This window comes from Microcaecilia unicolor, chromosome 8, assembly GCF_901765095.1.
Source record: "Microcaecilia unicolor chromosome 8, aMicUni1.1, whole genome shotgun sequence".
In the NCBI taxonomy this organism is placed as follows: Eukaryota; Metazoa; Chordata; class Amphibia; order Gymnophiona; family Siphonopidae; genus Microcaecilia; species Microcaecilia unicolor.
Window position 1 is genome coordinate 224,452,929 of NC_044038.1, and position 25,555 is coordinate 224,478,483.

General features: G+C 45.5%; 1 protein-coding gene across 1 annotated transcript in view; it reads left to right on the top strand.

Moving 5' to 3' along the window:
• Window positions 1-25,555, top strand: part of CDH22 (cadherin 22) — a 426,692-nt gene that overhangs the window by 354,964 nt on the left and 46,173 nt on the right. Inside the window, exon 8 of the mRNA XM_030212813.1 lies at window positions 2,501-2,637. Within this exon, the coding sequence (XP_030068673.1) occupies window positions 2,501-2,637 (137 nt within the window). The remainder of the gene's footprint in view (window positions 1-2,500; window positions 2,638-25,555) is intronic.

The following is a 25,555-nucleotide window of genomic DNA, read 5'->3' on the forward strand; positions in this document are numbered from 1 at the left end:
AAGGGCTGACTTCTACATGGAATGTTGCTAGTGGGACTCTGGGCAAGTCACTTAACCCTCCATTGCCCCATTGAGCCTGCCATGAGTGGGAAAGCGTGGGGTACAAATGTAACAAAAACAAAAAAGCTGCAGTAAACTAGTCTTAGGGTGCCCTAGTACGGGTTTTGCCCACACCCTAAGGCCATTTTTACTGCAGCAGTAAAGAGGCCGATTTTCCAATTTTTTATATTAATGGCCATATGGTAATATTTACAGAAATATGTATCAAGGGTTCTCCTACAGGGTCTGATTTGAAAATACTGTGAAAATACAAGGAGGAAAAAGCCTCAAGAAGCTCCCGGCTACACTGAGCAACGGGAGCAGGGACTGGTTCATCACTGGAACAAAAAACCTCCTTGTCTAATTCAACAGCTCCTACACATAATACCCAAAAGGATTTTAATAGTATTGCTGTATTGCAGTGTTACAGTATTCAAAAAGTGTACTTAGCTTATGTGGTTCTTCCTCTCACTTCCTTTCCCAAAAATCAGACCATGACCTACGGTGGCCAACTTCAGGGTCTACCGATACTTCACATAGAAGGAAGACCTTAGCTGCCATTAGTGCATAGCCATTAAAATAAATTCCCATTGAGCACTTACTGACATCTGTTTTGTCGTAAGGGCTCATGCAGTCATCCTGTACTAATCAGTAAGGGGCCAATATTCAGACCACGGAAGTTAGATTGACTAACTCCCGTGGCTTGTGCTAAGCCCAGATACTACTTACTACTACTACTACTTATCATTTCTAAAGCGCTACTAGACGTACGCAGCGCTGTACACTTGAACATGAAGAGACAGTCCCTGCTCGACAGAGCTTACAATCTAATTAGGACAGACAAACAGGACAAACAAGAGATAAGGGAATATTAAAGTGAGGATGATAAAATAAGGGTTCTGAACAAGTGAATAAGGGTTAGGAGTTAAAAGCAGCATCAAAAAGGTGGGCTTTTAGCTTAGATTTGAAGACGGCCAGAGATGAAGCTTGACGTACAGGATCAGGAAGTCTATTCTAGGCATATGGTGCAGCAAGATAAAAGGAACGGAGTCTGGAGTTAGCTGTGGAGGAGAAGGGTGTAGATAAGAGAGATTTACCCAGTGAATGGAGTTCCCAGGGAGGATTGTAGGGAGAGATGAGTGGAGAGGTACTGAGGAGTTGCAGAGTGAATGCACTTATAGGTCAATAAGAGGAGTTTGAATTGTATGCGGAAACAGATAGGAAGCCAGTGAAGTGACTTGAGGAGAGGACTAATATGAGCATAACGACACTGGTGGAATATTAGTCGTGCAGCAGAATTTTGAACAGATTGAAGAGGAGAGATATTCAGTGCTGGGCTGTGTCCAGTGACTGGCGTTGAATATCCAGTTTATTTTTGGCAAATTTAAAGATAACCAGCTAAGGGTCCCTTTTACTAAGGCGCGTAGGCGCTTATGCGCATCCAACACACATCAGTTTGGAACTACCACCCAGCTACCGAATGCCCAGGCATTAATTCCATTTTTGATGCGCGTCCAATACGTGCAGCAGAAAATATTTTTTATTTTCTACCATGTGGCACTAACCGGGCGGTAATTGGCAGTGTACGCATGCCTCCCTATTAATGTGTGAGACCTTATCGCTAAGTCAATGGGTGGCGGTAAGGTCTCAGGCCCAAAATTGACGCGCTCCAATTTTTATTTTGATGCGCATCCATTTTCGGCCAAATAAAAGGCCTTTTTTGCAGGCACACTGAAAAATGGACCAGCGCGCGTCCAATACACGCGCCTACAACAGTGAAGGCCATTTTTCGGTGCACTTTAGTAAAAGGACCCCTAAGTCAATATTCAGACTTAGCCCGTTATCTTTAACCGGCCAAAGATATACCAGGTTTTCACGTGGCTAAATATGCCCGCGAAACCCGGTTTAACAATCGGCAGATAGCTGATAACTGGTTATCCCCTGCTAAATATCGGCAGATAGCCGGTTAAGTGCTATTTAACCAGTCAGCAGTCGTTCTGACTGGTTAAATAGCGCCAAATATCAGGAGGAAAGTGTAGAGTAATGTAGCTGCACTAACTAATTTGCGCAGGAATGCCCACTCACTGTCCTCTTTACACACTCCCTCAAAGCAAAAAATAAAAAGTATTTTTAGCGAACAGTTAGCATTAAGGTGGTGGTAAGGGCTCCTGCGTTAACCCGTTGGTAACCGGGATTACCGCCGGGTACACTCTGGTGATACAAAAATAAATACATTTTTGTAACGCCAGAAATGACGGCGCACTAGGAGTGAGAAGTACCGCCAGGCTGCTGCTGTAGCCCAGCGGTACTTGCTGTATAGCGAGCGGTGAGCCTGCGTTGGGCTTACCGCCACTTAGTAAAAAGTAGCCTATAAACACCTAACGCAGCTTAGTAAAAGGGCTGTAATATGACATTTCTCTTTCATGCTTGGCTTTTTGCTTTGTTTTGTATTTCTGCCTAGGTATTCCATTGACCATACCACTGACCAGGAAAGCATCTTTGCCATCGATGCCAACACTGGGGCTCTCACCATAGGGAAGGCCTTGGATCGAGAGACAGCTGGATGGCACAACCTCACTGTCCTGGCAATGGAGGCAGGTGAGACAGGATATGTTATGTTTCCTGTTCAAGAACAATTAGAGTTCACTTCTGGATCTGACTACGTTCTATGTGTCATGTGATCCAAGGGTCAGTTTAAAGCCAGAGCAGAAATTATGACCCTTGGTGTAAGCCTGCTGGGGTCTTCCATGCCTTTTTTGGATGGGTGTCTAATTTTCTTTTACATTGCAGTGGCCACATCTGCTGGCTGTTGTCCATATTCCTATCTTGGTCCCAATGCAAGCAAGAAAAATAAAAGGCTTATACAATATGAAGGGAAGCTCAAAAGTATCGGCGACGAGCACAATTCTATAAAAGTTGGGCACGCTTTATAGAATCGCGCCTAGCGCCAATTCCAGGCTAAACATATAGGTGCCAGACTTTACAGCTGCAAAAATCAGCTGTAAATGCCAGCACCTAAGAAAGGCGTTCTTATAGCAAATTCTATAAATCTGTGCGCAAATCTGTGGAATGCCCCCAACACGCCCCTGTGGCCACACCCCCTTTTCAGATCCACACGAATGAAGTTAGATGCCATGCTTTATAGAAGAGCATGCAGCAAGATGTGCATGCAGTTAGCATCAATAATTGGTTGCTTGCACCCAATTATTGATGTTCCAGTGCTCGTTATTCAACTAATTGTTACGCCACGCATCTCTGATGTGCGCTCAAAGTTGGGCGCCGATTTTTGAGCACCATATATAGAATCCAGGTATGTGTACTTTGGAAGAAAGTCAGGAGAGGGAAGATATGATAGTGACATTTAAATATCTCCATGGCAGAAATGCATAGGAGGCGAGTCTCAATTGAAAAGAAGCTCTGGAACGAGAGGGCATAGGATGAAGGTGAAAGGGGACAGACTCAGGAGTAACCTGAGGAAATAGTTTTTCACAGAAAGGGCGGTGAATTAGTGAAATAACCTCCTGATGGAAGTGGTGGATACAAAAAGTATATTTTAATTCAAGAAAGCATGGGAAAAAAGCATAGGATCTCTAAGGGAGAGGAAGGGATAGTAGACGAAATGGATGGGTAGACGGGATAGGCCATTTGGTCTTTATCTGCCTTCATTTGTCTATGTTTCTCTGTTTCTAAGAGCAGGAAGTTGGGCTTTTTTTGTGGAGTATTTACTGTTCATTATAAATTGATAGTAGATGAAATAGCTACTTTCTCATTGTAATGAGGGATAATCAAGGATCAGTTATTTCAGTCAACAGCAGCGCTCTTCTCTCAGCTCCTTCTGTTCATTTGTTGCTTTAACATCTGAGGGATAGATCTCAGTGGGCTTTGTAGCAGCTGTTTACAATGCACACTGGGGCCTCCTCTACAATCCATTCCACAAACCAGTTTCCATTAGCTTTAGATCAGGGCCAAGTTTCTTTGCCCTCGCGCATCTATTCACAGCCTGAGAGTCACTGGAAAGCTCAAGTTCATTGCCAAATAACATTATTGTATCGTTGATTTTAATACATGTGAAATAGAGCATGTCGAGCAATTCCTGAAAAACCTTTGACATTCTCTGCTGACACCAGCTCTAGTCGTTAGGAGCGCTGACCACCATACTTTGCTGCGCAAACTCCTGCCCGCTTAAATTGCTTGGGGTCAGCTATCCAACGATATTCAACAGCTCTTAACTGAATATTGGCATTACCGGCTATTTTGGAACCAGGCAGCAGAGAAGTGTTCTGGGAGTGGAGCCAGGAAGGAGCCATGAGTTATGCGGGTGCCAACAATATTTAGTGCAGGTGCCCACATAGCTAACCAGGCAAGTAAGACAATATTAATAGTAGACCTAAATTTGTCCAGCACTGAATATTTGTTGGCACCCAAGTAACTACCAGGTAGTGACTGATAGCCTGCAAGGGTGCCCTTTCTTTTCCACCCCCTCCCCAATAACCCCAAACCAAACACCAATCCCTCCTCCCTCCCAACCAGTGGCGTAGCTACATGGGGCCAGGGGGGCCTGGGCCCCCGTAGATTTGGCCCTGGACCCCCCCTGCCGATGACCCACCTGACCCCCCTCCCGCTGCCAACCCACCGACGCCGTCGCCTGCCTTTGCTGGCGGGGGACCCCAACCCCTGCCAGCCGAGGTCCTCTTCTTCTCACAAAAGGCTTCCTTCTGCAGGACGTCAGAAACAGAAGGAAGCTTTTTGCGAGAAGAAGAGGACCTCGGCTGGTGGGGGTTGGGGTCCCCCGCCAGGAAAGGTAGGCGACGGCAGGTTGGCGGCGGCGGGGGAGTTGAGAGGGTCGTCGGCAGGGGGGGGCAAAGTCAGCAGTGGCGGGGGGTGGGTGTCATCAATGGCGGGGGAGTTAGCGGCACCGTGGGGGGGCTAAAATGTGCCCCCTCACCTCGGGCTCTGGACCCCCCCTTCCCACCGAAGTCTGGCTACGCCCCTGTTCCCAACCATCCCAGAACAATCTCTGATCCCCCTCCCTCCCAACCTCTCCCCCTGAGGAGCATTAAGCACCCCAATAAATGTATCCCCCTGTAGGCCCCCCCTGGGCCTATCTTTAGAATTCCTTGTGATCTAGGATCCACAGGGCAGGAGCGATGCCCATTTGCTCCTGCCCAGCATGGCTCCGATGTCAAAATGGAAGCCCCAACCTCTAGTGGCGGCCTCATGGTATCATCACCACCTAATATTAGCCTGGACCCACATAAGCTCTGGCAGCATACTCGGCAAACTCTTGGCCAGTCAGACCCATATATTTAATGCCAATGCCCAGACATGGCCTAGCATTGAATATCCAAGTCTAATTCTGCCTGCAGTGTCACCACATAAAAACGCTGACCATCACCAGCTGAATATTGACTAGTATATTCCTCTGATTTGTTTTTTTGTAGCCTGTGGATTTTCTGTTTTTCTGAAGCTTGATGGTTCACATTTGTTAGAAGCGTGTACTAGCAGTTCAAAGAATACCTGGTACTAGAACATATCAAGTCTGCAGTGGACAGCAGTGTTTTCCAGATATAATTCAAAACCCAGACCTCACAGGGACAAGGAATGTAGAAGTTGGTACTGGTAAACTTTATGGACATACAGCCTAAGTATTGTATCCATGTGCTATTATTTTCTAAATGGATTCTTTGCAGGTAGTCAAGATTATTCCAATACAAATGGAAGGGCCCTAGTGGTCTCAAAAGCTCCTATGTGTTGCAGTAGTTTTAGGTAATTTATATCTTGGTTTGTCTCCGGTGTAATGTCTCCAAATCGGTTAATGTTGCACATACTATGACAGTAATAACCCTCAGTCCTAAGCCAGGGTATGTGAAGTACGATCTCAGTCTCTCAAATTTACTAATGCTCACTGTAGTACTTGTATCATGCCAAGAGTGATTCCTTCTGGAGTTTGTAAGATCAGATGTAATGTCTTAACCTATCCAGGTCTTCTTGATGTAACAGCCCTGACCTGGGCGCTTCTGGGTTTGGGGCCCTACCAAGGGCAGTCTCCGTCCACCCTTACCGGCTTGCCACTCAGTGCCTCCACCTGGGGAAAGAAGCATTAGCAGGTGGGATTACCTTCTTCTCCCCCAGGAAACCCAAGATCAAGTCCAAAGCAATTGCGTAAAACAAGGCTAGCTGTTAGATTAGTCAAGCTTGAAAGAGATCCTTATACTCTCTCAAGTCCAAAGAACACTCAGGAGTCAGCAATTTATGAAACTCGAACTGTTTATTCTTCAACTCCAAACTCAAGAGCATCAACTGTAGAAACTCTCCCAGTATAATTCTTTAAAAACCACAATCCTTCTGGTATCCTCAGAGGAGACTCCCGTACCACTTCTTCCTTGACCCTATTTACATTTTCGTCCAGGGTGACCTTTGCGTTGGCTCACCCTAGTCCTGGGATGGGCACTCCCTGGCTCCAATCTCATGCTCCCGGCCTCTCCTCTACCCACCTATAGTTCTTCTCCTCACAGTTGCTGCTTTCCTGAGCCACAGCTCATTTTTTACAGCCAATGGTTTTACTTCTCCTAATTGGGATTCCCCTTTATTTATTATTATTTATTACATTTGTACCCCGCACTTTCCCACTCAAAGCAGGTTCAATGCGGCTTACATAGTAATAGGGATTACAGATTATTGATAGTGAAGCCTGATAGGGACAATATAAGTGGAGTATGGCAGAGTGGTAGAAGATATAGGTGGGTGGAGATGTGTAAGTGTTGGGTACATAAGTACATAAGTAATGCCATACTGGGAAAAGACCAAGGGTCCATCGAGCCCAGCATCTTGTCCACGACAGCGGCCAATCCAGGCCAAGGGCACCTGGCAAGCTTCCCAAACGTACAAACATTCTATACATGTTATTCCTGGGATTTTGGATTTTTCCAAGTCCGTTTAGTAGCGGTTTATGCACGTCCTTTAGGAAACCGTCCAACCCCTTTTTAAACTCTGCTAAGCTAACCGCCTTCACCACATTTTCCGGCAATGAATTCCAGAGTTTAATTAAACGTTGGGTGAAGAAAAATTTTCTCCGATTTGTTTAAAAATTTTCTTCACCCAACGTGTAATTAAACTCTGGAATTCATTGCAGAGTTGGGTTCATAGGATTAGTTTGGTTCATTTGGGTAGGCTTGCTTGAAGAGATGGGTCTTTAGTGATTTCCGGAAGGGTAGGTAGTTCCTGATTGATCGGATAGGTCTGGGGAGGGCATTCCAGAGTTGGCTGCCTAGGAAGGAGAAGTTTGATCTGTAGTAGGCTTTGTACTTGAGTCCTTTGCAATTGGGGTAATGTAGGTTGAGGTAAGTTTGCGAGGTTTCAGGCATCATTTGCTCTTCCTTTTCTTTAACAACTTCCCCAGGGTTGAACTGCAATCTTCTGCTTGCCCCACGGTTGCACATGGTGTGGTTCACTTGATGCTGTTTTGCAGGTTCAGGTCGCTCGCATTGGGGAATCGGAGCGTCACATGTTTTTTAATTTTACTATTTTTGATTTTGCTATTTTGGCTGCATTCGTTGTGTTATGTATGGCTGTATTGGTTTTTTTTTTTTTGCTCCATTTCACACATCCTTGTGCAGCTGCTTGCCTGGTGGTTGCGAATCTTGGTGTTGCATCATGTATTTACTCCTCCAGGTCACAGTGGCAGGGGACCATCAGGCAACCAATGACCCTCCCTAAAGGGCAAACACTCTTCTTTATCTCCGTCCAATCAGGGCACTATTTCTCTGCATTTTATTCCAAAGCTACTCCCCTTGGGCTGGTCTTCCTCCCACCCAGGGACCTCCCAGTCACTCCACACAGTTACAGGGACTTACTCTCCTAGTAATCCTAAGCCAACAGGAGATTACATTGAAAATTCCTTTTAACCAGGCCTGTGGCACCTGATACAGTTGGAAGCATTTCTGTATATTTTTGCCATATTTTCTTGGTATCAGACTGCATTTTTTTTTTTTTGGTAGTTAAGGATCTTCTCGTCCTCCACACAATTCGCAGAGTAATTGCTTGGGACTGACACCTCTATGATCAACGTCGTTCTGCCGCTTTTCTCTTTTACCACTATGTCCGGCTTCCTTGCACCCAATTCACAGAATAACTGCATGGTACTGACACCTCTGTAATCAATGTCATTGGTTCTATTTATTTATTTATTGCATTTGTATCCCACATTTTCCCACCTCTTTGCAGGCTCAATGTGGCTTACAATGTGTCATTATTGGTAGATGGTAGATTGGGAGATAACAGTTAGTGTTACATAAAGAATAGCATAATCGAAATTTAAATAAGTAAATTTAAGTAGAAAACAGTACTAATAATAGGTAAGGTGGACATGCCATAGAAAATAATGTAATCGAAATTCAAACAAGCAGATATAAGCAAAAGCAGAGTTGATAATAGGTAAGTTTGCAATGTATTACATTTATAGTTGCTGATCTTATTGGTATGCCTTGTTAAATAGGTGGGTCTTCAGGGAGTTGCGAAAGTTAGTTAGTTCATAAGTGGTTTTTAAGTTGCGCAGCAATGCGTTCTCTAACTGTGTACTCAGGTAAGAGAAGTTTGACGCATGCGTTAGTTTCTATTTTAGGCCTTTACAGCTGGGGAAGTGAAGATTAAGGAATGTGCGGGATGACCTTTTAGCGTTCCTGGGTGGCAGGTCTACCAGATCTGACATGTAGGCTGGGGCATTTCTGTGGATGATTTTATGAGCTAGAGAACATACCTTGAACGTGATGCGTTCTTTGAGTGGAAGCCAGTGTAATTTCTCTCTTAGGGGCTTATCACTTTCATATTTTGTTTTTCCGTATATGAGTCTAGCTGCGGTGTTCTGGGCGGTTTGCAGTCTCTTGATGATTTGCTCTTTACAGCCAGCGTAGAGTGCATTGCAGTAATCTAAGTGACTAAGCACTATTGATTGTACCAGGTTTCGAAAGATGGACCTTGGGAAGAAAGGGGTCCAGCTCGTTCCATAAGCAATTGGGGCTCTGCACTGCAGGTATTCTTCAAAACCTGAGAGTACAATCTTCCATCGATCTTTTCGTCAGCAAAATTAGAAACACGAACTAACTGAGATTCTGAAAGTTTTGATGATGATTTATTTATTTATTTATTTACAGCATTTATATCCCACATTTTCCCGCCCAAGGGCAGGCCCAATGTGGCTTACAGTAATTTACAAAAGCATACATCAGAAGCGCCACCTGGAGAAGGACACTTTAGCGTGAACACAAAGTTAAGTGGTTTTGGGGAGACTTCTTTTTTTAAAGACTTGATAGGTGTGCATTCAATAGATTATATGTGAATTAGGGTTGCTCTAAGTGTTAGCACCAAGAAGATGATGATAAACCTTCATCGCCAGAATTAGCCCTGCCTTATTTGACATCTCCTAGGAAATAACAATTAACGTATGTGATTTTTAACCTTGACTGAATTTTGACATTGCCAATTGAATCCTGCAAGAGTGGAATGTTTGTATGTGAATGAGTTTCTGTTCTGCAGAAAAAGCTTCGGCCTCCAACACCCTGAGGAAAAGCTTGAAGCTGAAGTTTGGTATGTGGAAAATGGATGCTGAGTGTTTGCTATCTTGGAATTCCTTTTCAAATTCTTGGTGCTTTGTCCAACTTCTGCTTTTGTGACCGTCAGTAGCAGTGAAACCCATCTCTGTGTGCTTTCTCCTCAGCCCCCAGTGCTCTAGCACGGATACGCCTTTGTATTTATTCCCTCAAGTGTGGCTTTTAATACTCTGTGCAGCAAAACAGCCGTGCAGGTGGTGTCTGAACAGCAAACCTGTCTTGCTGTTTGATCCCACCAGGCTGTCTTATTTCTTAAGGATTAATTATGTGCCAAGAATAAATAGGGAACCAATGCAGAAGCCAGGTGAAGGGGGATATAGAGGAAGGCAGTTGAGGGGGAGAGGTAAGCGGTAAATTGCTGATAAGGAGAGCAGGGGAGGAAATGAGGAAGATCTAGAGGCGACTGACTAGTGTAAGGAAGAGAAAGAGGGGAAAGCACTGCAGAGAGATGGAAATGGAAAGAGATAAAAAAAATAGCTATAGAGGGCTTCTAAAGACAGAGAGAAAAAGAAAAGGATGTGCATTCATTAGCCCAGATTCAGTTCATTTAGGTAGTGTAAAAATTTTAATGCATGAAAACCAAAAAAAAAAAAACCCAACATCTGTACAACTGATTTGCATGCATTAGAAAGTTCTAATGTTCATAAAATGAGCACATTAAAAGCAAATGTGGGTTAACAAATCAAAGCAAACACTCAAAAATATGGAAACATTTGAAAAAATTCTGATAATGGAAGAACATTTTTTTGGGTTGTGCCCATCTCTAGAAAACAGTTTTTTTTTTTAAATCATTTCTGCAAGGTGCCAGGTTGACAGCACCAGAACGCAAAGGGCAATGCAGACCATAGCAAAACAAACATCTCCTTACTGTGACACCAGTGTACCTCAGCCCAGTCCTCAAGGCATACCAAGCCAGTCTGGTTTTCAAGATATCCATAATGAATATGCATGAGATACATTTGCATGCACTGCCTTCATTGAGGGCTTCTTATACCAAGCGGAGGTAGAAGGGGCCCTGTGGTGGCACTGGCATGCGGATTTGCTGTGCGCCAAGGCCCCCATTTACCGCCACCAGTGAAAGGCTTCTTTTTAAAGTAAGGAAATGGCCATGTAGTAAGTTCAACACTTGCCGCAAGGCCCTTTCCTGGGGTAGCCCTTACTGTCTCCTATTTAGGAGCAGGGGCGTAGCCAGACCTCAACATTTGGGGGGGGTCTGGAGCCCAAAGTGTGTGTGGAGGGGGCACAGTTTGTTCTGCCTCCCTGACACAGCCCCCGCCAGCTGAAGCCTTTCTCTGCGCATTGCCTTCACTAAAACCGAACATGCGTGCGACGTGAGAAGAAGCAGGGCAGGCAATGCGCAGAGAACAGTGCTGGAGAAAGGCTTCGGTTGGCAGGGGTTGGGGACCCCTGCTAGCAAAACCAGGGGCCTGGATCCAATTGGGGGGCCCAGGCCCCCAAGGCCCCCCATAGGTACACCACTGTTTAGGAGACGGTAAGAGTTCCCACAGTAGCCCGGATGTAACTGGGCAACTCACGACGCTGCCCGATTACCTCTGGGCATGTCCCCGTTCCTTGAAGAAAAAAAATCTTGATGCTCTGGAAATGGCATGCGGTGAACTACCGTCGGGCTCCTGTGGAACCGAATTGCTGCACGGCAAGCCCTTGGCAGCAGTGGCTTAGCTACGTGGGGCCAGGGGGGCCTGGGCCCCCATAGATTTGGACCTGGGCCCCCCCTCCAGCCGTCACCTGCCTTTGCTGGCGGGGGACACCAACCCCCACCAGCCAAGGTCTTCCCGCAAAAGGCTTCCTTTTGTTTCTGACGTCCTGCACGTACAACGCAGGCGATGGCGGGTTGGCAGCGGGAGGAGGGGTCGAGAGGGTCATCGGCGGGGGGGCAAAGTTGGTGGCGGTGGCGGCGGGGTTGGCAATGGCGGGGGGGTCAGCGTTGCTGGGGGGGGCAAAAATGTGCCCCCTCACCTCGGGCTCTGGACCCCCCTCCCGCCGAAGTCTGGCTACGCCCCTGCTTGGCAGGCTTATAAGTACATAAGTACATAAGTACATAAGTAGTGCCATACTGGGAAAGACCAAAGGTCCATCTAGCCCAGCATCCTGTCACCGACAGTGGCCAATCCAGGTCAAGGGCACCTGGCACGCTCTCCAAACGTAAAAACATTCCAGACAAGTTATACCTAAAAATGCGGAATTTTTCCAAGTCCATTTAATAGCGTAAAAGGGCCCCTTAGTGCTGGTCTTATCCTGGTATGGCTCTGTTTATCCAGTTACTCCATGACCTGTCAGGAGTTACCCAGGTATTACTGATATTCTGCGATGGTACCTGGTTAACTTAGGACTCTGCCCCTGGATCAACCCAGCACTAGCCAGATAGTGTCACAGCAGTTAGTAAGGGTATTCGGTTATGTGCTACAGCCTAAGGGAACCGATCAGTGCTAGTTAACCGGGGGGAAGCTTCTCCTACCTAGTTAACTAGTGCTGAATATTGACCCCTAAATGTATAAGGGCAGTTAGCGTGCCAAAAAAGGCTTACCACAAAACATGGTAAAACGTTTTGCAGTCATTTGTAATTCTGTTACCCAGACATGGCAACCGCCATTATGGCAAATGTAAGCCACATTGAGCCTGCAAATTGGTGGGAAAATGTGGGATACAAATGCTACAAATAAATAAATAAATTTGTTACTGTGTGCTAATCAAACATTTTAATTTTTTTTAAATTTTTTTCAGGAGGGGGCGAGCTGTAGGTGTAGAAGTGTTGTAGCTACGTGGGGCCATGGGGGCCTTGGCCCCCTCAAATTTCCTCTGGGCCTGTTTTGCTGGCGGGGGTCCCCAGCCCCTACCAGCTGAAGCCTTGTCCAATGCTGGTCCCCGACGCCGCCGCATTGCCTGCCCTGCTCTCTCTTCCCCCTCATGTCCTGCACGCTCCTTTTAGTGAAATTGAGCTCAGTTGGGGACCCCCGCCAGCCAAAGTATCTAAATGCAGCAGTGGGTGGGGAGGGAGCGACAGGGTGGCAAGGTGGCAGAGCAGAGGGGGCAGCGAGGCGGCAGGAGGGGCAGCGGAAGGGTAGCAGACCAAAATTACCCCCACCTCAGGCTCTGGCCCCCTCCCACCGCGAGGTCTGGCTACGCCCCTGGAAGTATTACTAGATTGTGTGTTTTGATTAGCATCCACTAACTTGATAATGTGGACTGAAAGCAGGAGTACTTAGCTTCCTAAATAAGAGGCGCTAAGTATTAATTTTTTGCAAGTCCTACGCACTACTAGAAAAGTTGGCACGCGATCTGAAAAAAGCAATAATTTATAAAGCCCTAAACACTGCCACAGAAAACCTAGACGTAACATGGGGGAAAGTCCTGTGTTAAAACGTGTTAAGCCCAGATCTTAACATGTTTCAATAGAACGGTCCTTAAATTTGGTTCTCCCAGGAGCACCGTCGACACATTACTGATTTGAATGTGATGACTTTTGGGATTTATCTGGAATGGCTGAAGGCGTGCTGATGTAGTAGGAAGCTGAGTTCAGCTGTGATAGGCATCAAAGCATGAGCAACACAAGCAAAATGAGCCAAGAATGGGTTGACAGCCAAACTTTATTGAAGAGCCCGACATGTGCCTTGTTTCAGCGGAACACCTGCGTCAGGGGTCTATTAAAAACAACATGAATTTATATATTTATATACATACAGACAAACCAAATAAGTTTATAAAACAATATTAAAACGGGCAAAAGAAGCACCGTGAAGAAAGCGGTTGGAGCCCCGCCGGGTGCAGCCGAGCCCCCGCCCAGGAATGTCGCAGAGGGAAGCGCCGGCTGCAGCTGATCGGACCTGTCGGACTGTGCCTCAGAGCCGCTGTCTGACAATTCCCACCCCGTGCTCGCCGGTCACCCGCAGCTGTGTTCCTGCCTCTAGGAACGTCAGGAGAGGTGTGACGTGCTGCGCTGTTCTGCGCATGCGCGGCATGTCGGTCACTCTTCATTTATATAGTAGGATACGTTTCATTAGTTTGTAAAAATATAAATATATAACTTCCGCTGAAACACGGCCCGTGTCGGGTCCTTCAATAAAGTTTGACTGTCAACCTGTTCTTGGAAGCCGATTGTGCTCTTTTATCTCAGTTTTATTTCCTGTGCTTTGGATCCCTCTCCCCTTTGCATACATCACAGCATGACATGGCATCACTGTCTTAAGAGTGAGATGATACGATTGAAGGCTGTTTTATGATAGAGGTCTATAAAATAATGAGTGAAGTGGAATGGGTAGACGTGAATCGCTTGTTTACGCTTTCCAAAAATACTAGGACTAGGGGGCGTGCAATGAAGCTAGAAAGTGGTAAATTTAAAACGAATCGGAGAAACTTTTTCTTCACTCAACATGTAATTAAACTCTGGAATTTGTTGCCAGGGAATGTAGTAAAAGCAGTTAGCATAGCAGGGTTTAAAAAAGGTTTGGATGGCTTCCTAAAGGAAAAGTCTATAGACCATTATTAAAATGGACTAGGGGAATAAGCAGCTTAAAATGTATTGTACTGTTTTGGGATCTTGCCAAGTACTTGTGACCTGAATTGGCCACTGTTGGAAACAGGATGCTGGGCTTGATGGACCTTCGGTCTGTCCTAGTATGCTAATACTTATGTTCTTAGCCATGATATAAGTGGCTGCGCTGTCCCAGGGTGATCCAGTGGTCTAGGAGGTAAGCTTAATGGGTACATTATGAAGAACACACCATAGGTACCTGGCCCCAAAGTTATGTTACAGAAGACTTCCATTCTTACAGCAAAAACAAAGTGACAAGAATCAGAAGTAAAATATTTATACATAGCGTCTCAGATGTGGAGAACAAGTCAGTAAATGTTGCATTTCCCCTCTGGTGCAGCTGCATGTCACATCCGATTACTTCAGAAGCCGCAGTGTGTCTTTACTATTCTGACTTGCCACCGTCAGCTGCTTCTGATTCACCCGTTTTAACCACCCAGACATTCCTCCCACTGACATTACCCTTAACACTTTGTAATCATGAAATATTAATGAGGGATATTGAATTTAAAGCACAATTTTATGTCAAAATTCTCTGGTGGAAAGGGCAATGGCAAAAGAAAACATTTCAAAGAAGAGATTCCAGCATGAAGCCTCTGAGCAGATGCCAAACAAGAGCTGAGGACAAATGGCAGGTCAGAGCCAAGTACTGGGCTTTAAAAACCGGGCACTGCAACACAGTCCTGGAGCTTAGGGTCGGGGACAGGAAGAGGGAGGGGCTTCCCTAGGGGCAGTATTGGATGTCACTGCGTAGCGCTGGGCTTTACAACTGAAAACTGGGAGAAGTGATTGTTACATAGTAACATAACATAGTAAGTGACGGCAGAAAAAGACCTGCACGGTCCATCCAGTCTGCCCAACAAGATAAACTCATATGTGCTACTTTATATGTATACCTGACCTCGATTTGTCCCTGCCATTTTCAGGGCACAGACCGTAGAAGTCTGCCCAGCACTAGCCCTGCCTCCTAACCACCGGCGCTGCCACCCAATCTCTGCTAAGCTTCTGAGGATCCATTCCTTCTGAACAGGATTCCTTTATGTTTATCCCACGCTTTTTTGAATCTCGTTACCGTTTTCATCTCCACCACCTCCCGCGGGAGGGCATTCCAAGTATCCACCACTCTCTCCGTGCAAAAATACATCCTGACGTTTTTCTTGAGTCTGCCCCCCTTCAACCTCATTTCGTGTCCTCTAGTTCTACCGCCTTCCCGTCTCCAGAAAAGGTTCGTTTGCGGATTAATACCGTTCAAATATTTGAACGTGTGTATCATATCACCCCTGTTTCTCGTTTCCTCCAGGGTATGCATGTTGCTGGAGTTTATAACTCAGGGGTAGTTTTACCAAGCTGCGGTAGCAGCGGGGTCCGTTTTTGCCACACGCCAGGGCCCTTTTTACTACTGTGGGTAAAAAGCCTCTAAAAAAAAAAGACATGACCATGCAGGGAGGAGCACTTACCATCAGCCACGCCGCACTAGAAATTCTGGAGGTATTTTTCGTAGCGCCGGAAATGGTGCATGCTCAAGGCAGAACTACCGTTGGCAGCCATGTTGGGCCAGTGATAGTTCTGGGTTGTCGCACGGCAATCCTTTAGTAAAAGGGCCCCTCAGTGCTGGAGCATGTGGCTACACACTGCTAGGCTTTATAACTTAAGAAAGTGGCTACCGTGTTAGGCTAATTTAGCAGCGATGGTCTGCATTTTTTTTTTTAAATGCTGGCTACCGCCAGTTGAATACTTCACTTTACTATCCTGCTTATAATCGAACGAGAAAAACGCCCAAGTTCCGACCTAAATCGGGAGATGGACGTTTATCTCACAAAAACGAATAACGCGGTATAATCAAAAGCCGAATTTGGATGTTTTCAACTGCACTCCGTCGCGGATGCGGACAACGTTGATGGGGGCGTGTCGAAGATGTGGTGAAGGCGGAACTGGGGCGTGGTTATCTGCCGATCAGAGATGGGCGCCTTTCGCCGATAATGGAACAAAAATATGCGTTTTTAGCGAGAATTTAGGGCACTTTTCCTGGATCCTGTTTTTCCACGAATAAGGCCCCAAAAAGTGCCCTAAATGACCAGATGACCACTGGAGGGAATCGGGGATGACCTCCCCTGACTCCCCCAGTGGTCACGAACCCCCTCCCACCACAAAATATGCCGTTTCACAACTGTTTATTTTCACCCTCAAATGTCATACCCACCTCCCTGGCAGCAGTATGCAGGTCACTGGAGCAGTGGACTTCAGGCAGGTGGACCCAGGCTCATCCCCCCCCCCCCACCTGTTACACTTGTGCTGGTAAATGGGAGCCCTCCAAACCGCCCCCCCAAACCCACTGTACCCACGTGTAGGTGCCCCCCTTCACCCCTTAGGGCTATAGTAATGGTGTAGACTTGTGGGCAGTGGGTTTTGAGGGGGATTTTGGGGGCTCACCACCCAAGGGAAGGGTGCTATGCACCTGGGAGCTGTTTTACCTTTTTTTTTTTTTTTTGTAAAAGTGCCCCCTAGGGTGCCCGGTTGGTGTCCTGGCATGTGAGGTGGACCGGTGCAGTACGAATCCTGGCCCCTCCCACGAATAAATGTCTTGGAGTTATTTGTTTTTGAGCTGGGCGTTTTCGGTTTCCATTATCGCTGAAAAACAGAAACGCCCAGCTCAAAAAAAGATAAACGTCCATGTTTTTTCGAAAATATGATTCGGTCCGCCCCTTCACGGACCCGTTCTCGGAGATAAACGCCCATGGAGATAGGCGTTTCTGTTCGATTATGCCCCTCTTATGGGGGTCCACTTTACCATGTGGGTAGCGTATGCCAAATTGACACCATCGCACGGTTAGCGTGGGCACCTGGCGGTAATTTTGAAATTGGCGCGCGCACTGACACGGTAAAAACATATTTTTAAAATTTTTACCGCAAGAGGAGTTCCTGGCGGTAATCGGCAGCGTAGCCACGTTAGCGTGTGATAATCGATTACCGCATGAGTAGCACGTGAGCCCTTCCCGCTATGTCAATAGGTGGTGGTAAGGGCTCAGGCAGTAAATAGCCACTCACTATTTTTATTTTTAGTGTGTGGACATTTGTGCCCCAGGAAAAGAGCCCTTTTTCCCAGCTGCGGTAAGCAGTGGTCCAGTGTGCGCCAAAAACCTGAGCCCACACTACCACAGGCCACATTTTACCACAGCTTAGTAAAAGGACCCACTTATTTCTTATTAATTGCCAATATTCCCACAAAGAGTTCAGTGCAACTTACATCAAGAAAAAGAAGTGCATTCTTCGGAATTTACAAGCAATAGAGAAAGAGCTTAAATATCGTCAATCATTAGTTAGTGTATGTTAGGTAAGACATGTTTTTCAAATAAGTGCGCTTTCAGCAGTTTGCAAAATGTTCCATAATGAGTCGAAGACCTTATCTAAATTTGTAAGTCATTTCCCCACTCTTTCCTGCCCGCTGCCGCTGCTGTGCCCAATGCTATAACGTTTTCAGAATGGTTGCCGAGACTTCCCGCAGTAGCCTCGCTGGTCTCAGCAGTCATGCGAGATTGCCACAGGGAAGTATCGGCAGCCATTTAGAAAATGAAGAGGCACGTGCTGCTGGACAGAGTAGCGGCAGTGGGCAGGAAAGAGTGAGGATCTTTCCTGACCCTGAAGAGGACAGTAGACCACCAGGGGCCCTTTAAGTTGGGACCGGGGGGGCTGTATTTTGCAGGGAGGGAGAACCCCTGGACCCTCGGGTACTGCCCATATGGTCAGTCTGCCCCTGATTGTTAGTGCCCAATTATCAGCGCTAATTGGCTCGTTATGCAATTAAATTGTGCATACAAATTGGGCTCACACCCAAATTTGTGCACGCAATTTTTAGCGCCGTATATAAAATTAGGGGGATTATGTGGCAGACCTCAACTAAGTGGATAACTTATTTGTTTAGCGGCTGAATATCAACTGAAGCAATCTTCATTATAGAGTTGTATTTATTATTCAACGAAGCCAAGGCCCTAAGCTGGTAGAACAAAATTTAAGTAGGCCAAAGAAGACAACCTAAAATACACGTGATGAACTTTATAATCAAATTGCCTGTAATGCCTGCAGAGTAATAATGTTAAAAAGAGTTAAGTCATAAGGATGTTGATACATATTAAGGGCAATTCTGTAAATTTGCGCCAACCACTAGGTGCCCCAATCCTCTGAGCTTAGTCCCAATTCTACAACATCATCTTAGTGCCAAGATGCCATTATAGAATACTAGTATAAAGTCAACATTGGTGCGGCCATGTTTCGACACACCCTTGTACACTAAGTCAATGGCAGGAGTAAGTTGGCGTGCCTAGGTTTGCCAAGTGATTTGTGTACTTTATAGTATTGTATAAACTACGTGTGTGATTGCGAGAAATACCCATTGTCTATCCATTTGCTGCCTACACGTTCGTCCCCCTTGCGATTAGGCACTATGGAACTACCTTATAGAACAGCGTCTACCGCACAGAGGCCCAGATGATCAAAACTCTGGCACGGTTCCGAACAGCACCAGAAAATACCGCCACAACAGTACTCAAAAATAACTCCCTAAACCTTGGCGCTAATAGTGTGCAAATGATTTGCATGCTGTTATCATCAGCATTAGGAAGTTAAGCGGCAGGATTGTGCCAGGGGCATGCACACCAGAGCTGCACCTAAGCAAAAATCTTGTGGTCATGCCCAGTCCGACGGGGGGAGAGGTAGTGTGGCAAAGGCAGAGGGAACCAGCCTGAGAGTGAAGGGCAGTGGAATGGGAGGGCTGCAGCAGCTGCGTGTCCTCGCTCCTCTCGCATGGACCCCTCACATTCCCGCAGCACGCTGTCTTCGATTGGAAAAAGGATTCACTTGCATGACTCCTTCAAACTCCTTGAAAACTCTTGTACTCCTTCAAACTTCTCATAAAGCTGCACCTGACATATCCTCTCTACAGAAAAAAGACCGGCTACATGGAAAGGAAGGAAACTTCCACCCCGTCACCTTGCTGGACAAGTGAGTAACGTCTGCTTCAAGCTGGTGTTGGGTTTTGTGTGGCAAAGATGCCCTTCTTCTGGGTGCTGTTTTCTGTGCATCAGGGCCGCTGAAAGGGGGGGGCAGGGGGGACAAAATTCCCGTGGCCCGGGCCTCCAATGGGGGGCCCGGCGCCCTCCGTCCACCACCGGACCGGGCCCCCCTGAATTCATATCATAGCGCCTCACCTCGACCTCGCTCTGTGTGAAAGAAGCGCAGCAGTGGCAGTCTGCAGATCACCTCCCTTCGGGCCTTCCCTCCCTGTGTCCCGCCCTCGTGCAAGTTACGTCAGACGAGGGCGGAACACAGGGAGGGAAGGCCCAAAGGGAGGCGATCTGCAGACTGCCGCTGTTGCGCTTCTTTCACACGGAACGAGATCGAGGTGAGGCGCTATGATATGAATTCAGGGGGGCCTTCTGAACTTTCTGCACTGGCAAATATGGGCACTAGTCTGGTGCTAATGACCTCTAGCGCCCATGTTTGCTTCTGAGCATCGGGGCCATAGCGTCTGTCAATTTAATGGCATCTTTGATGGACATAATTGATACCTATCTCTAGGCACCACTTTATAGAATTACACCCATTCTTGTTTTCCAATACAGTTTGAGCATCCATAGGAATAATCGACACATTGGTCATTCCCACCCCCTTTTTTTCATTTGCCTTGAACTACCATCAGAGTCCAAACAAATCATGTGAATGGTAGACTCAAGTATTTTCCAAATCTTGTCTTCAAAATGTGTCGTTAAGTCCTAACAAGAAAAAGCCTCTCTGGTCCTAGACTGTGCTCTAATTGAGTTAGTTGATTGACTTCACAATTTAAAAACGGGCTCTTGGGCGTCGACTTGCCGCCTCCGACAAACCTCCCCAAATAATCTTTTTTTACAGTTCTTTATTGCTTATCTTTAGTTCATAACAATAGCTTTAAAATGAGCTCTATTATCCTGAGAGCTATTTTTACATCATTTTCTCTCCAATTGACATACTTGTTGTTGTTTTAATAACCGTAAGCCTTCACGATACCATGGGGAGTGTTTGGCAAGATGTATATAATGTTGTTTTAAAGGAGCTAGCTCAGAATAAGCATCAGGGGAGGTGACTGCAAGCTTTAAATTGATTTGATACTTTTCCTATGTTTCATCATTGTACCCTTGCATTCACCTTCTTTAATTTCTACTTGAGTCTCCATATTGTTTCTCCCCCAGCTGACACTTCTGTCGTTATATGACTGTAATTTCTTTAAAAGCTTAAACATGGGACAAGATGAAATTCTAAGGCTGCCATAAAAACTGATTTAACCATAAATTTTTCTGAAGGTTGCTTCATGGTGGTTAGTGGTTCTGCTGCTCATTGGTGGGTGGGGGTGGGGGGGGGGGGATGCTCAAAGCAAACCGGACTCGTAATGTTTCATTTAGAGTGGCTTTGGTTTTAGCCAGTCTAAATGAAACGTTATTGTGTGACCAGTGCACGGTGGCTTTTGGGCCCACTTTTACCGTGCACAGAAGCAGCCACTGAAAGTCCTATGCAAATGAGCTCACTGGTATTTAAATGAAGCCGTTAGCGATTCAATGCAATGCTCAGAGAAACAGCGCATGGAAACCCCCTGCCCTAACAACTAAAAACTACCAACAGCTCTGAGCTGTTGTTAGGGTCCCGCACGCACAGAGCTTTTCCCTGCTTCCAGTACCGGGGATCATGGTCTTCAAGCTCATTTCCTTCGCCCCAGCTACATTTGTGGTGCTCTCTTCATCGCAAACCGGAGTCACCCCGGTAACTCCATGACACTTTTCGACTACTTTTGCTACTCCCTGTGCACAGTGCCAAACTCATCCTGCCTCGCTCTGCCCGTTGGTTCGTGCTGATGCTTTCAATATGGCTTTTGCGTGAGGCAGGAAGGCAAGATTTTCTATTGAAGCCAACAAATACAGACGTCAACTTCGGGAAGCTCCCCAAAGAGCAGAAAGTGCACTGGCCACGTTCTCCCTCTGACTACAGGAGCAATCCTCCAAGTACTGCTCTCACTCCCTCAGTGTGCCTATTGACCGGGCATGCACACAAGATCTGTGTCTACTGCCCAGCTCTTGTGGGCATGCACCAGGAGTGTTTCTTCCCTTTTTAACGACCAATGCTCAACACTAACCGCATGCAAATTAGAGCATTGGTCTGTAATTCCAATTCGGTGTTCCAGCTGGTGTTTTCCAGTGCCGGAGTTCTGTGCCCTTAAAATCACCAGGTGGCCAGTGGCAAGCACAGAAAGTATTCGAGACTCCCAGGGAGTTCCTCCTTCCCATTCCCCTTCCCCCACTCAATGCTTAGGGACGAATGAAAGAGAAGGATCAACTTTTAGACGTGTTATATGTCAGTGGTGGGTAAGTAAAAGGGGAATAGTAATGACTTATGTAAAGGGGTGGTCTTTCCTAGGAAAAAGAGCAGTTAAAATAATAGTTCCAAAAAAAGCCAGTGATAGAGACTTGTAAGGCCTTCTTTACAAATCCTGTTTATTTCAAAGCAACATGCAGATGTCCAATATGCAAAACATAACAATGTTAAATCCACAAAATATTTTTGAAGTATTTTCTACCCCTATTTCCCCTCCCCTGCTTCCAATTTTCCTTCCTCCTCTGTACTTCCACAACAAACTATCAATGTGGTGAGTCTGTGTTCTTATGAACCCACCAGGCAGAATTCCTCATCTTCCAAGTCCTCCCAAACTTCCCTTACCCACCCCCCCACCCCCAAAAGAGAACCAACCTACTTATTTTCAAATCCCTCCACCCACGTCTTTTATTTCCTGAGAACAATATTCTCTCTCATAATTTGATTGTATTGAGTATATGACTTCGGGCTCTCAGCAGAAGAGTTTGAATATAGTTATTCCACCCCGAGGAACCTTATTTTCCTCTTTGGAGTTGCCGTGGCCCCTTCACAATCCCATGCCATCAATTATGAAACTGATTCCTCCATATCTATTTATTTATGCATTCTTGTATCCCACTATTATCCAAAAACAAATTTTAGTTCATAGTGGCTTTCAGTTTACATTTTGGTGGAGTTACAATAGTGTTGTTCAATGTGAAGAGGGCATCTATAGTTCGTGTGGTTATTCATAGAGTTTTTGAAGAGGTAGATTTGAAAGGAAAGCGATGATATCTTTATGATTAGCTGTAGAATTTTTTGAAGAGGTAGGTTTTCATTTCTTTTCTGAACTGGAGGAGATTTGTGATTCTTCCTATGATTTTTGGTATCGAGTTGCACCATTTGGAACCCTGGTAGCTAAATCCTGCTGTGTAGATAGTTTTGTAGATGTTGTTTTTGCAGTTGGGTAAAGGGAAGAGGATCTTTGGCTAGCACAGCCACTGTACCTAGAGAAGCAAGGCATGGACAGCAGGCTTCTGCACCAGCTTTGGTGGAAGCTGAATTGGAAGACCAGACCCCCCCCCACACACACACACACACACACCATGTCCTGCAGAAGAGGATAAAGGGGAGAACAAAGGAGAGTTGGAAGACAGTACAGAAGATCTAACCCTGAGAAGTAGGAGGGAATTACGATAAGTTCCTGGGATTCACCACTATAAAGAGACCTACATCAGAGTTCCCATCTGGGGAAAGGACCCACCAGATACAGAAACAGTGACCAAACCTACCTTAGGTGATCTGTCCCCACAATTGTGTGTACATATTGATATCTGCTGTATTTGTATTATGTAAATCAAGCTAGCAGTAATTTCCTGATAGGTCTTGTCATCTCTGTTTTCATAGGTCATCCCCTGCAGGTTACTCATTTTCTCCAGTCACTGAGAATCCAAACAGGTTCAGGCTTCAGCCCACAAGTTGTACTCTGACCTTATTGGTCATTTCTTTAGCCCTCTAGTCTACTGGGTGTTCTTTGTTTCCCTCTCTATAGCAGAGTTCTCCATCTTGGCCGTAAGAAAAAGCTGTCCGCAGCCTCTGTCCTCTTCCCCCCTCTAGAGAAAGCATCCTCTTTTTCCACAAGATCCAAGATCCTCCTTTCAACGCCCAACATCCTTCTTTCAGCAAACCCTGCATCTATCCAGTCAACAAACTGACATGCTCTTCCCTCTATTGTTTAACTTCCACCTCTGCAATAATTTAGAATTCATCCGTCCCTGCAGTCTGGCAGCCAGTTGACCAGCATCCAGCTTCAAGGACTCGTCCTGCCTGGGCAGAACTCATGCTTTTCAACTATGTGCATGCAGTAAATTATCTGTTTTACGTATTTGCAATAAACAGTTAGAAATTAAGAAAAGTGAGTCTTCTTTGGATAGCTCTTGTAGTAATGCATGGATACGTGTTATGAAAACAATATATTTAGAGCTTTCAGAAACTGAGAGCCCTAAAGAGTGTTAGAAACGTTTTTTTTCTTTACCTTTGTATCGTTGCTGTTGAAAGTTGTCCCATTTTTGCCTAAAGATTAACATAGTAATGTAGAAGCATAGTAAATGACGGCAGATAAAGACCTATACGGTCCATCCAGTCTGCCCAACAAGATAAACTCATTTACATAGTAACATAGTAGATGACGGCAGAAAAAGACCTACACAGTCCATCTAGTCTGCCCAACAAGATAAACTCATATGTGCTACTTCTTGTGTATACCTTACCTTGATTTGTATCTGCCATTTCCAGGACACAGACCGTAGAAGTCTTGCCCAGAACTAGCCCCACCACCCAAACACCAGCCCCGCCTCCCAATCTCGGCTAAGCTTCTGAGGATCCATTCCTTCTGCACAGGATTCCTTTAATGTATATCCCACGCATGCTTGAATTCCGCTACCGTTTTCATCTCCACCACCTCCCGCAGGAGGGCATTCCAAGTATCTACCACTCTCTCCGTGAAAAAATACTTCCTGACATTTTTCTTGAGTCTGCCCCCCTTCACTCTCATATCATGTCCTCTCGTTCTACCGCCCTCCCATCTCCGGAAAAGGTTCGTTTGCGGATTAATACCTTTCAAATATTTACATGGTATGTGATACTTTATACCTGAGTTTGATTTGTCCTTGCCATTCTCAGGGCACAGACCGTAGAAGTCTCCCCAACACTGTTCTTATACTAAAAGTTCTGAAGATTCTGGAATCCTAAAGAGTTACAAGATTCTGGAATCCCAATTAGTAGCTAAATTCCATGTAGAACCCCAAAGAGTAACATAGTAAATGACGGCAGATAAAGACCTGTATGCTCCATCCAGTCTGCCCAACAAGATAAACTCATTTACATGGTATGTGATACTTTATACCCGAGTTTGATTTGTCCTTGCCATTCTCAGGGCCCAGACCGTAGAAGTCTGCCCAGCATTGTTCTTGTACTTGAAGTTCTGAAGCTAACATCGAAGCCCCTTAAAATTTACACTCCAGCCCATCCATATCTATTCAGCTACAATCAGGGCGCAGACCATAGAAGTCCGCCCAGCCCCGGTTTTACTCTCCAATTACCGGCACCGCCATCCAGTCTCCACTAAGATTCTATAGATCCATTCCTTCTAAACAGGATTCCTTTGTGCTTATCCCACACATTTGACATTTTAGTTCATTCATTTTAGGGTAGGATATTCATAACATTTAGCAACATGGAATAAGAGCAGCCAAAAAGCATGCAAAGTATAAAATAGAACGCGTATGTAAAGCTATTTATTAAACTATTGAAACAGACAATATGCATGAGAAAACAAACATATGTAAATGACATAAACCCCAAACAATGTAATGATGCTAAGCATTTCTTTTTTCTATGCCAGGTAGAGTAGAAATTTAAGGAGATTTTAAGTCTTATGCTTTTCACCCTATGAGCTGTCCACCCCCTTCCAACCATCCCCCTTCCACCATGAACAGGACTGGTCATGCTTATATGGCTTGCCTAAATTTGGGATGAAACCCTTTTATAATTCCTTGAGCAGAGTGACCCCAAGGTACCCATGAGGTGACTGGCAGTATTCGGCATACTCCTATTATCCAATCACAGCACTCTGATTTAGATTCTTGTTTTATAGAACGTCACACAAATATTTATGGATGGCTATCTATTCAGATTGCTAAGTTGAATTTAATATTCTTTTAAGTAGCTCTGAGAATGCCCCTTTAACCTAAAAAATCAGCAAATAAATAACTAACACTACCGCACTTCTCCTGTCCTCATCATATCTATCCCCTGCAATACCACCATTTTGCTTTTTAGGCAGGGCTAAATGTGATTATGTCCTTGAATCACATCACAGATGGCCAAGAGGATAAATCTTTGTCTTGGAATGCAAGCTGCTTACTTTTTCCAGGGCTAATATTAGTTATTCTCTCCATGTCCCCTTCTCTATTTATGCAAAGTGATGAGAATT